The following is a 13,802-nucleotide window of genomic DNA, read 5'->3' on the forward strand; positions in this document are numbered from 1 at the left end:
TGACACCAACTGTGGGCCTTCCCTCCATACAGCTCTAGCCTTCATAGCACTCCTCTAGACCCAGGGGACCAAGATTGCCCTGAAAATCCATCTATAGGCTGCTGCCTTCAAAGCACTTAGGCTGAAAATCTGTCCAGTGCAGTGGACCAGCACCACTTGTCTCTACACGGCTTATGTCCCACTTAAGACCAATGCTGAGGACTTAAATGGTGCCTAGGTCTCCTATTAGTCCCCTAAACAGGGATGGGTTTCACCCTGAATATGTTTTTTTTTAGCTCTTCCCACAAATGATGAGAAAACATACCACTTTGACAAATGAACTGGGTAAAGAAGATCTAGAGCATCACGAACTGCCATGCAGGATCTGGATAATTTCCACCTAATCCCACATCTTGGACTCAAACCCATATCCCTTCTTCTTCACAAGGCCAGCCCTCCAGAACATGCATAGCTGGGCACTTACAATCGGAATAGGAGGGAGGATACTTTCTGGTTGTCCTCCCCGACCCCACCTTGGTTTCTTTGACTTTAAGGGAAATGATTGACCAAAGACAAACATGCCCACAAACTGTCACTTTTCTAGCAGATCAGAGGAATCTTTTACCAAAAGCCCTGGTCCAATTTTTGAAGATTTTTTTTTAAATGATAGTCTTTATGAAAACCAGGCAACCCACTTAAGTAAGTTAGAAATGAAGCAATACATACATGGAGATCGGCCCAAGAAGCTGGCATGTTAATTAGAGCGGAGCTGGTCATGCCCTCTGCAAGCTACAAATTAAAATGACTGGTTAGCAATGGGGTTAGGGAAACACAGTTCAACAAAACGACAAAAGCAAATTTTAGAACAAAATTAAGGAATCAAAACAATGCAAAAGCCTTCCAAATAACAGAGCCACATTCTCCCAAGACTGGACTCTGCCAGCGTGAGGGGAGGATATGGGCCATGATCTGTAATCATTTCCATAGCTATTTTTAGGATAAGCTAAAATGTTCAGGAAAATCCAAATCTGAGGAAAACAGAAGGGTTTGTGGGGGTTGGGGTTGGGCAGTGTTAAGTGAATTTAGTGTTGGGGAAAAGAGACAGATTGACAGTCCTGGAGACTGAAAGTTTCTGCACGTGGATCAGGGACAGCATAGACAATTACAGGCCAAGTGTCCCTGGTGTTGCCTTACCAATGTGCCTTCCTTGTCTTCACTAGGAAAATCAGAGTACGGCCCAGAGGAGCGTGATGAACACTTGTCAAGCACAACTTTGCTGTCAGTGTGGATGGGGACTGGTCAGGTCTCCAGTCACCACCAGGGTTCCAGAGGGTTCCAGGGTTCCAGAGGACTGCCTCCAAAGAAGTGTTTTTTTACCCACAAAAGCTTATGCCCAAATAAATCTGTTAGCCTTTAAGGTGCCACCAGACTCCTTGTTGTTTTTATGGATACAGACTAACACAGCTACCCCCTAATAGAGGACTGGTCTGTTCTCCTGACCAGCTAACACAGGGCTCAGTTCCTGTCTATGCTGAGAGCTGAGTTGTTGTTAACATCATGTTAGTTAACACGACCTCTTGAGGTAACACGTCACCTAAAGTTCTAGCACAGATGAGCCTGAGAGTGAGGGACAAGCGTTCGGTCTCCAAGGCCCAGTATCCTTGGCTTCTCTACCAAGATTGGGGGTCAGTAGTAGTGGGGTTTTGTATGACTGTCCACTGGAAACTGCACTGAGACTCACGCTACGTAGAAGCTATGAACGAGGCTGGAAATTGTTATAAATATTGTCTCACGCATGAAACAAGATGACAGCTCACCCTGTCAACACAGAGAACCAGGGGTGCTGAAACAATTTTTATAGTGGGGGTGCTGAGAGCCATTGAACCAAACTGTAAATCCTGTATATGATGGAAATCACTTCAAGTCATGGGGTGCAGCAGCACCCCCAGGACCCCTACTTCCAGCATGTATGCACAGAACCTGAAATGAAATGAGCTACATTCACTGCTGAGGCCAATGGTGTCAGCAGGAATAAATCAAGCCCAAGGTGTTTTAGCTCAGGCGATTAGGAAACTCATGAGCCAGATCTGTTCTAAACAAGCACTGAATGGAGCTGCTTGTCCTTGGCCAACAAACAGCTGTCCGGTTGGTTGTTTAGATTGTCTCTTCTCCACCATAAATAATGCAGCAGGCTGAAACTGGACCAACATCTCAAAAGGAGGAAATGTCTGAACTGCACATTTCTTTTGGGGGTGAGAAATGGTGGGACAAACAATGGGAGACGCTCACCAAGAAACAATGTATTGACTTGAACATCAAGCTGAACTTGACAAATTTCCCATCAAGCTCATGGTTTAAAGTATATTTCAATCCAGTTACGTATTGTTGCCAATGGCCCCTCACTGTCCATGGAGTGAAGCATCCAGGGTGCTATAAAGGGGGGAAGATTGTAATAACTGACACATTGCGTGAGGCTGATTCTAGAGCCAGACTCTAGAGTGGAATCCCATTATCTGGGCTCAAGCCACAAAATTTAGATCCAAACCCAGGCTTCCAGGGCGTCTGCAGCTGTTCAGGATCCAGGGGTCTGGCACAAAGAGGGAGCCCATCCCCCGGTTCTCAACTGGAAAATCACCAATGCTGTGAGCAGGGACTCAGATTTGGGCTTTGATTTCAGCCCACCTCCCACGAGCACCCTGCAGGTTTATGGCAGATGAAACTCAGACTGGGAGCCTTGTGATCTGTTACCCATCAGCTCCACCAGGGGCGCCAAGATTCTCTTTCCCACTTGGCTGGGCTGGTGGTCGGAGCACGTCTCAGCTGAAAAGCACCACGGGGCTCAGATTTCCAAACGTGCTCAGTGCCCACACTGGGTGGGGGGCATATTTCAGCTCCCATTGAGGGACTTCAGGTGACTTTTAAAAGAGCCCATTGAGAACGAGACTGCTGGGGGCTGGAAATCTGGCTGCTCTACCAGGTGTCTAAATGGACACTGGGCTCTTCTGGAAAACCTGGCTGACAAATGTGGGTGTTGAGTCCTCGTCAAAGTTCAGGCCCATGAGCATCTGCCAGAAGGGTTTAGTGTAACTGGGCACCAAGGTGTCATTCAGGAACCCTGCAAAAGGGTGCTGGAGACCCTGGGTGCAGTAGAGTTTCCTTCTTGTGGGTCTCAGGCAGTACATTTCCTGCTCTACGTTATTACCCATGACATTTCTATTGCATTATGTACACGGTAACAATGGGCACATTCTGCACACATTTTTTTAAAACAAACTTACCATCCCACACCTGCTAGAGACAAGGGTGCACCTCAGCTCGGTGGCATCAGAGGCCGTGTTTTAAAATAAAGACAACCATGTGATCCTGTTCCCGAATTACACTAATCTGATGTGCAAGGAACCAAAACCAGACTTGGAAAGAAGTGGAGCAAACGGCTTAGAGACACACCGAGGAATACACAATGCACTCAAGACGAGGGGGAAAATAACCTTTTCCCTTGCTTCAGACACAATCGGACAATCAGCACAGAGCAATGCTGGCATCCACTCCCCTCCACATGTGTGTGCAAGCATGAGGCAGACGGGGAGTCCATACATGGCTGGGTAAAGTTTCCATTTGCCAAAGACAAGACAGAAAAATGCCCAAAGCAGTTTGGGACCTGATTGCTTGAGAGATCACTTCTCCCACACATGGCACACTGCTCATTGTAACCATTGGGGGTGCCTGAGCTGAAGGCCTAAAGGCTATTATGACTCATATGGCAATGGTAGCTAAAGGCCCTAACACAAGATCTGGGCCCCACTCAAGGTCACAGGTGGGGACAGAACCCAGGTTTTGCCTGACTCTCTGTCTGTTGCACCATGCTTCCTCCCAATGCTTCAAATGGGAGGGGACAGCTGGCAGGGTGATCTCCAGGAGGAGCCCCCCGCTTTGGAACTCATCCCCACTCCTTCTTCTGAACTTGCCCATATCTGTGGCACGAGAGGTTGCACTGCAACGCCCATCTTCACAGAAGGGTCACATGGTGCATAATTGTTCTCTCGGTTTACTGGACCACCTGAGAGAACAGAAAATTATACCCCAGCTATAGAATTCTATAGGATAGTCAAACACCCTACAGAAAGGTTAGAGAGAGACGGCGGGTGAGGTATTGGACCAACCTCTATTAGTGAGACAAGCTTTCGAGCCACCCAGAGCTCTTCTTCAGGTCTGGGAAAGGTACTGAGAGTGTATTTACTGATAGCGTTGTGTTTAGCTATGACATTCTCAGTACCTTTGCCAGACCCGAGGAAGAGCTCTGTGTGGCCTGAAAGCTTGTCTTTCTCACCAACAGATGTTGGTCCAATAAATGATAATACTTCACCCACCTCGTCTCTCTAATAACCTGGGACCAGCACAGCTACAACTGCACGGCACACAACCACAGAAAGGCTGTCATTTTCTATTAAATTCGATAGGACTAGAATTGTTTCCATAGTCCTTTATTTGTTTCACACAAATAAAATTCCACAGGACTTTTGCATAACAGTGTCAATTTTCATGGGCTTTTTGGGGTGAGAATGGAAAGCTTGGTTGGCTGTCGGGAGATTTTTATTATTATTTTCTGGGAGTATGGCTGGGCTTTTGGATTTGGGGTGATTTCAGTCACGTATTTTTTTATTTGCTTTGATTTATTAACAGATCCATTCTTTTACAACAGAAATCTTATAACACTTGTTTTACAACTTAAATAGAAATAACATAGTATATACACAAATACACAATTATAAACTGGCCTATGGGAGTCCCTAAAGCTGAACTGATGAGACCTTTCATTATCTCATGTTCTGGTCCAAACTTCTGTTTTTCTTACCTTTATATGCGTAACCTATTCATTAGTTGTCCTATCAAAACTCTACACAATATGAAGCTTTTCTCCTTTTTCCTCCTATTTTCTTTGTCTTAATATCTTAATTTTGAGTTTCACTATTGTTGAAGGGATTTCTCTCTCCCATAGTATTCAAAGAAAGTTCTCAAACTATCCAATTTGCTGACAGCGATTCTTCCAGCAAACTCCAAAAAGTTCCACCAGATTTCTCAGTACAGGAGTTAGCTTTTTTTTTTCTCCTTTGTAAAACTCTGACTTGATGAGTTAATTTTTCTAGTACCAGAATTTCCCACACTTTTTGATACCAGTCAATACATATAGGGGAGTAACTCCTCTTCCACCATCTTGCTATGGTAATTCTAGCAGCAACCAGGAGATGAGTGATCAATTCCTTAGGGCTTTTATAAGATGCAGAGTTTTTAGGACAATTTAACAAAAACACTAAGGGGTTATCTGACAGCTGACACCATTATCTCCTGTATAAAATCCCCAACAGCTTTCCAAAATGTCTTAATTTTGGGGCAGGCCCACCATGTATGCTCCCATTTTACTACATCCTCTCCAGCATTTTGCCCGCCCTGTACCATAAATTTCTTTAACTTTAAGGGGAGTTGGGTGCCTTTGATAAAGAATTTTAATGTCATTTACTTTTTATTAACATGTTTATTGAGATAGACAGAGAATCGCTCCATATGTTCTCCCATTCCTCAATTTCAGTGTCTATGCATACCTCAACTTTCCATCTTTTCATGAACATAGTTATTTCCTGTGGGTAACAGTGATTACTTTGTTAGGCGTGGAGATAAGCCTTTGAGTTTCATGGATGTAGTGAGTAGTTTCTGAAATGCTATCAATTTTCAGCTTAGGTTTGCCTTTTTTGGGGGGTGGGGTGAAAAATGTCTCAACAGTATTGATATGCTGGAATGTTGATGTCTTTTGCAAGGTGTAGTTCAACGGAGCGTGTTTTTGATTCTTGTAAGACGTGCCTAGAGCACTGGCAAGTACTTTTTTCCTTCGCTGGTTGTATGAAATTGAAGTGAATAAATAAATGGTTTAATTTCTTTTTACATATATATAAATTAAAACTCTAAGCTACTCCCTGCTCAGGGTTCTTTGAGGCACACCCATATTCTCTACGTATGTCTTCTAGAGACTGATAGATCTTTGGGGCCAGAATCATCCTAATTTGTGGACCTTGCGCACACAGTCAGTACTAAAATAATAATAGTAATTGTCCTCCCAGTTTTGCTCTTCATTAAAATAGACATTCAGGAGCAATAAACAAAGAGGTAAAAACACAGGAATGGAAAGTGCTAGAAAAACGCGAAAGATTTACTTTTACAGCTCCCAAAGCAAAAGCAAAACAAAAGTGTTTGTGCTCTGTGAATACTGAGCTCATACTGAACTCTGTGAATGTCAAAATGCTTTACAGGGGACGGCAAATATCATCACTGCTGTTTCACAAGTGGAGAAACCTATAGCATCGAGAGGTGAAGTGATTTGCCCTGGTTACTGGCACAGCCAGGACAAGAATCCAGCTCCCTCATTGGCCAGGCCAAAGCCCTATGTTCCAACCTATACAGACTATAACGCCTATACAGACGGTATTCGTGAAATATGGGCATGTGCTATGTAGTCCATCATTCCCCCAGCCTCATAGACAGGGAAGTTGTCAGGTTAAAAAAAAAAGATGAAAGAAAAACAACTTTTGATTGGTATGTTTTGGACATTTTGTGCCAAATTCTCATAGATTCAAGGCCAGAAAGGACCATAATCAGATGTCTGACCTCCTGTATACGCAAGGCCTTCAATGGTGCATTAACCCAGCCACACAGCTGTCTAGACAAGGATTTAAAGGTTAACACATGTTGACTAACTCCTTCTAAAAGTCTAACGTTGACAAAGCACATTCCCTTTAATGCTGCTAAGCTGGTCACGTTAAGCACATGCTAAGCTGGACAAGCCTCTTGCAGTGCACATGTGATCAATTGCACGTGATAAATTAGAAGCTAATGATGAAAATCTGGCCCACAGAACCCAAAGACGGGACTGAGGCTGGAGAACCACTCAAAAAGCAGTAACTACCCAGCTCCAATGTCATGTGGCACCAGTCATCATCCCAGATGCCTTGCGATCAGGGTTCAGACAAGGGCACAGCTCTAGTGGCACTAAAAGACGACCTCATGGCCACTGACACAGGTCAGATCTCCATGCTCACACTGCCGGACCTCGCCGCAGCCTTTGACAGAGTGAACCAGATAGTACTGCCCACCCGCCCAACATGATATAGCGGGAGCAGATGGCCCAGCACTGCAGGGGCTCCAGTCGTCCCTCTCCAGCAGAACTCAGAGTGATGATGAGCAACTTCTCCTCCTCTTCGAAGACCTGGGACCTGCTGGGCCCCACAGGGATCCAGACTAGCCTTGCTTCTCTTCGGTATCTACATGAGACCTCTGGGAGAGGGAATGAGATGACCCTTGCCCCCACCCCCAGGTTTAGCGGCTGTGCATCTCACGCTCACTCACTGCCACTGCTAACAAGTCCGATTGTCTATAGGAAATTAACTCTTGGATGAAGAGCAGCTGGCTCAAGCTGAACCTAGGCAAGACCCAAGTGATGCTGCTCGGTTGGGGGAAATGCTCTGAAGAGCTGGCGAAGACATTGTCTCCACCTTCCATCAAAGGCTTCCAGCCCCCATTTGTTAAAAGGCTGCGAAGCTTTGTGGCTCTATTTGACACCTTGCTAAGCCCGGATGATCAAGGAGCATCAGTTTCCAAAAGATGCCTTCTTTCACCTCCAGCTCACCTGGAAACTTCCCCCCGACGAGGAGCAAGCCCCAGTGATCCCTGCGTTCATCAGCTGCAGACTGCATTACTGTAACTACCTGTGTCTGAAGCTGCAGGTGAAAATGATTCCCGGGCTCTAGCTGGTACAGAATGCAATGCCCACTTTCTCCATGGCTCAGGCTATGGTAAACACATCAGACCCACCCTCAAGACCCTGCACTGGATCCCCGTCAGTTTACAATGCTGGATTAAGGCCTGGGCCCTAATTTTCAAAGCAATTAAAAGATCAAGCCCCAGCCACACCAAAGACTGAACTTCGACCCATGACGCCCCGTGACAGCTGCGCTCCTCTGGGACAGGGCAGAGCTCAAAGCCCTGAACGGAATGCTGGAGAGCTAGGGTCAAAGCGCTCCCTGTTGAAGGGATCCAGCCACAGGACAATCGCCCACAGGAGATCAGGTGAATCCAGAGCCTGACCATAGCTAGGAAACTTTGGAAAGACTTCATCTTTGAAAAAGCCTTTCCACCATCATTGACATGCACAATCTGAACACCCCCCTTTCGTTCCCAACACCCACTAAAAATCCCACCACCAAGCAGAGTTCTGACCCCCGAAAGGGAGAAGAGCTGGAGACTCCAGGAAGGGGGACTTGGTTGTTGCTATTGATTTTACATGGAAGCAGCTTGAATACAATGGCAATGGGTGGCAGGATTATACCCTAAGACACATAGATACTAGATAGGGAACACTCCAAAGTCTAGAGGCTTTTAGGGCTGGGAGATTGCGGCTGTCTCTGATTAGCGCATGCAATGGTGAACAACAACAGGTTAGGACCAGCAGCTCAAAGTTCAGGTGCATTTCAGAGCCTGTCTGCTCTGGAAGTCTTGCTAGATCAAGTTCCTGTATGAAATTTACTAATAGACACCCTACTCTCAGCTGGGATGGAAATGACTGTTTTCCTTTGTGGTTTCAGCATTTCCTGGCCAAATCTGGGCAAGGAATCACCCAGTTCTGGAAGGAGTCCTCACTTCCCATGAAAGTCAATGGAGATGAAGGTCATATTCAGAGCTTGCAGGATTGAGTGCTTAGCTCTGCAGGAAGCTTCTGCAACGAAGCCAGAAACCATGCAAATCTCAGCTAAACTTTGGGACTTGATGATACCAAAGGAGACACCTTCTACATTTTGGGGGGGATCCCTTCCCATGATTAGTGCAGTAATAACCTTAACCCCTTGTATCTGAAGAGCTCATGGCCTCTGCAGGGGTGGTTCAGTATTTTTCTTATTTAGCCAATGGAGAAAGAGAGGCACAGAGGCCAGATCCAGAAGCAAACTTTCTTTGGGTTTTGATCCAGGATTCACATGTGAGCTGCTGCATTCAGACCTGGACCTTAAACTCCTCCAACGTTGGAGGGGTTCAGAGCTGGGGTTCGGACCCCTTGCTATGCTTGCACATGCAGTAGCAGCCCCCCGCAATGCTGGATGAATGCCGAGGTTTGAAGCAGTTAACTATTGATCCCTCTTTTCTCTCCCCCAACCCCCTGCCGCTCGCTGGCCCTAAATAAAATTAATGTTTGTTCTCTCCGTTCCTGGCTGGAATAGCATGCTGGGGGGTGGGGAGAGCAGGAGGGGTGGATCTTGTGGCGCCAGTGGTGACAGGGTGCGGCAAACAGAATAATTATTTGCCCATGACGATCCACCACATCTAAACAGGATTAATTTTTGCCATTTAAACAGTTGCACAATGCCAGGGCATTCAGTATACACAATAGAGGAGTCTCTCAGCCTCGCTCCAAATTAGCCTAATTAGGAGCAGGCTTCAGGGTCGGCTTAAAGAAGAAACGGTCTGTAGTCTGATGCGGCGTGTCCGTCTCCCAGCAGCTGTTTTAGCCCTAGCGCTTTGGAGACTTGGTAGAGATCAGCTGGAAAAAATAAACTCAGCCCAGTGATGACAGATAGATCAGTAGAGATAGTGGCTGCATAGACTCAAATTAAATAGATACACACACAGTCGTGGTGCGTGCCAAGGGCCTAATTCTGCATTGATCCAAACCTCCAGCTGTCATTAACACCACACCGTCAGCAGCATTTTCCATTCACTTGACACTGGCGGAAACGGCTGTGCAAGGCCCGTGGCGATGGGGAATCAAACGTGCTTCTGAAGAGGCCTCCCACGCAACCCCCACTTAGAGGGTGCCATTATTACAATTTATCGCTTCTATGGCTCAATGGCAGGCGTAAATGGGAGCACTCAGGTATGGAGCCTGCTGCTACTGAAGTCACTGGCAAAACTCCCATTGACGTCAGTGAGTAGAATGGGACCGTTTTTTAAGGGTATGTCTATACGCAGCTCAAGCAGACATACCTGGGCCAGCGGGGTTCCCAGAGCAGTGATGTTGCAGCAACGTGGGTTGGAGACGCCCGTCCAGAACCATGGGTAATTACCAGCAGCGCCAGTTCACACTGCTGCTGCACCACTCCAGGACCCAAGCTAGGTAGATTCAAGCTAGCTCAGGCATGTCAGCTCGAGCGGCAAACACAGCCAGTGGCTGCAGTGTAGACATACCCTTAGAAGCCTGAATCGCTGATTGGTGCCTAAATTGTGTGTGTTTGTAGTCAACTGCACCCCCAACACTGGTGGTGACCTTTTAAAAATAAACCAGGGCTCATAGGTATATGTCTATTTATATACGCATGCATGTCTATCTATATAATCCCTGCAGTTTCTCTCTCTCTCCAGCATACTGCAGACATGTAAGCATGCATACATATAGAGCTACACAACAAATAGCAAATATTTTTTTTAAAATTCAGATTTTTCAATGCAAATTAAAACCCCAGCACTGAAATTTTTCAGTTTTCCAAACAAAAAAACCAAAAAGATTCTGAGCTTGCTCCCTTTTTTTCCTCCTTCCCCCCGCATTTTTCAGTAGCAACATGGGGGGGAAAAGAGTGGAGAAAGCAAAAAGGACAGGGGGAGGGAACAGCGTGAGAAAGGAGAGGGAGGCGGAAATTAACAGTCAACACTTTTTTCTGTTTTTCCCATAAAAAAAAAAAAATCAGAAGAGATCACAAAGGAATTAAAATCTTCCTGACATTTTTGGAAAAAAAAAAGGCCATTTTTCAGACAAAAAAAAATAATTCGGAACAATTTCATCCAAGATCAGGATACAATGTCCAACTCTTGACAGACCCCCTGTGTGACCTGGGACAAGTCACTTAGGGTCAGATCCTCAAAGGTATTTAGGCTCCTCCATTGAACTCAATAGGAGTTAAATGCCTGAAATCTTTGAGGATCTGGGCCTTTATCCCTCCGTGCCTCAATTCTGTATCTGTAAAATAGGGACTGTAATCCTCGCTCCTCCCATTTGTCTGCCTCCCCTGTTGATATTGTCAGCTCTTCCACACAGGGGCTGACTCTCGCGATGCATCTCTGCAGCGCCTACCACAATGGGGCCATGAATTCGGTGGAGGCTCCTTTAAACATGAATAACACTGGCAACAGGCGTGTTGTCTGTGGACAGATGGGAGAATCAGGCTTTATGGACAGCAGCCACCCACGCCTCAAGGGACATTCTGCCCTAGTGGGGAGATTCTTACCAACCCAAGACAAATGAAGGGGGAAAAATGGCCGATACACCCGGGCGTTTCAGAGACTGCGACACTGACTCCACGCCCAGGCCCTGAGGGCAGTTCTATCGGGGCAGTGACCTGTGAGTGATGGCGGTGCCAATACTCTTGCCTCTATCCAGGCTTGCTCATGAAGTGCTGCTGGGGGCCCTGTGGGCGGGCAGGGGTCTTCACGCTGGTGGCCATGATGCAAGCCCAGGCCCCGCAGCACTAAAGACTCCAGGAAGAATTACCACCGAGGTGAGATTCCTCCTCACTAGGAGGCCTTCATCAGTGGGGAACGGGAGCAGAGTTCCTCTCCCTCGGCCGTGCTTCCTGACCGCTGCTGGGATTGCGGCCGCTACCTTCTGGTGCAGCAAGGGCCGAACTGCAGCATTTAGTCACGAGTCTGAGAAGAAGGCCCCCATGGGGCGCTCTAGAACCAGCCTGAGAGACAGGAGCATTTTCCAGGCTGCAATGAGGATAGCAACTTACCCGGGCCACAACTCCTTAATGCTTTCCACTCCTACCCTGAGGTCAGGGTCTGTGACCCATCCAGCCCTAGATCTGAAAGGAGCTAGTCTCTAGCTCTGGGCCTCGCAATGGAAGGGCTGCAGAACAGAGCACTTGAGCAACTGGGCCAAAAGGAACTGGCACAGAGGCCTCGCTTAGCGTGCCGGGCAGAAACTCCCAGCGCAGCTGCAGCCTTGTCTCCGTGCCCGCAAGATTCTCAGCGGGCCGCTCTAATAAAGAGCATTTATAAGAGGAAATATTTTTTTCCCACACAAAGGCAGCAATTGGAATAATAAACAGCCGGCAAAATAAAGTTTAGGAATTTCCATTAACAAGAGAAAGAGGGCAATTAGTGAAGTGGCTTGGATCGCCCGGGTGCGTCTGTTTGCCCAGTCTCAGAATGCCAGACTGAGGGGATGGCCAGGGAAAATGAAAGGCAGCCACTTTAAAAACGAATCAAAGGAAATGCTTTATCTCGTAATCAGCCTGGGGAACTCTCTGCCACAATGTACCACTGAAGCCAAGAGATTAGCAGGAATGGACATTTGTATGGATAAGAGAAATATCCAGGTAAAATAGTAGATGTTAAAAAAATAATTAACAAGTGCTTTGGAAGGGATATAAACCCTCCTGCTTCAGGTCATAGCCCAATTAATGGGTGGTCAGGAAGAAACCTTTTTCTGTGGGCAAGTTATTCCATTAATTGTTGGGTTTCTTGCCTCTTCCACTGAAGCAGGTCTTACCAGCTACTACTGGCGACAGGATATTGAACTAGACAGACCAATGACTGATCCAGTCTGGCAGTTCCTATATTCCTAACGCAAGGAACTATTTGAACCTTTCGCCCAAGCTCAAACTCGGCACTCTGCATTATGGTTTGGAAGAGTTCTCTTTGCTCCTTCCTCACCCCCTGCCATTCTCTCTCACTTCTGGGCTTCCCTGGCTCTAGTAATGTTGCTGAGGCAGAATCAGGGAATACTGGGCATCTCCCTCTGAGGCCTGTTCTTGAGCGCTCTCCGGCCAAATCTGCTATATATGGTAATTAGTAACAACCGCTCCATGCAGCTACTCGCCTCTCCATTTCCAGAAATGTCTCACTAACAAGGGTGGGCCGTCAGACTGCCACAGTAGGATCTAGAAGCAATCATGTTTGATAGCTGTCTCGCAAACTTACATCACCCACCTACCCCCCCTTTGCAGCCTGGCACAGCTCAAGCTTGCGGCATGTTTCCCCAAACTCTGGCGGTGATGATCCCAATCTGGGGGCATGCTTCCTTGAACAGAACCATGGCGTCTTGGATGGTTGCCTATCACTACTGGAATCTTGCCGCTTTCCAGATGCCAAATCTGGGCCCAACCCGAGAAGCTTAGTTCCCACTGAAGTTGATGGCTGGGACCTTCGGTGTCTTTAAGCTCCGAGTCAATGATGCCCTGTTACCTCTGGGGGATTGTGGGCTGGCGGGCTCGCTCACCTGCCTGGGGCAATAACCAGCCACTCTCTGATCAGCTCACTCTCAGTCCTTGCCTCGGGGCTCAGTTTGTTGTCCATGTGCACTGACAACAGAAAGCAATTGTCCCAGTATGGCTTGTGGGCTTCTGGCAGTTTAGTGCTCAGGGTCTCCCCTGAGGCTGGGGATGGTCCACAGAGCCATCCGCCCACAGCCCACTGCCTGCAGCCTGGACTGTAGCTATAGGAGACCATTCCCCTATTCCTCTCTGGGTCCCAGGCCCCACCTCTGTAACCCCCAGCTGGTGATCACCAGGCCCAGTCACCTGACGCTGCCCCGCTGGGTCTGATGATTCCCAGCACTCTCCTGCCAGGTTCCTAAGAGCAGGGTTGGCTGTCTGCTCCCAGGCCCTTCAAGGGGCTGGCCACCCTATGACAAAGACCTTTCCTCGCTTTGAGGTGTCATTCATTTCTGGCAGCTTGCAAACAAAGCCCATTACAAATGGGATGAACCGGGAAACCATGCAGAGGGATCTATGTGCAAAAGGATTGCGTGTCGCAGCCCCTGATGCAGAGTCGAAAAGAGACCATTGCTTCAAACA

General features: G+C 47.2%; 1 protein-coding gene across 8 annotated transcripts in view; it reads right to left on the bottom strand.

Annotated features, from left to right (window-relative positions):
* Positions 1-13,802, bottom strand: part of DYSF (dysferlin) — a 300,238-nt gene that overhangs the window by 75,875 nt on the left and 210,561 nt on the right. For 6 of the 8 annotated variants that reach the window (XM_043544959.1, XM_043544958.1, XM_037898404.2 and 3 more), the window contains one exon: positions 706-768. The exons of the other annotated variants lie outside the window; for them this stretch is intronic. In XM_043544959.1, the coding sequence (XP_043400894.1) occupies positions 706-768 (63 nt within the window). The remainder of the gene's footprint in view (positions 1-705; positions 769-13,802) is intronic. 8 annotated transcript variants of the gene reach the window in all.

This window comes from Chelonia mydas, chromosome 4 (genome assembly GCF_015237465.2).
Source record: "Chelonia mydas isolate rCheMyd1 chromosome 4, rCheMyd1.pri.v2, whole genome shotgun sequence".
NCBI lineage: Eukaryota > Metazoa > Chordata > Testudines > Cheloniidae > Chelonia > Chelonia mydas.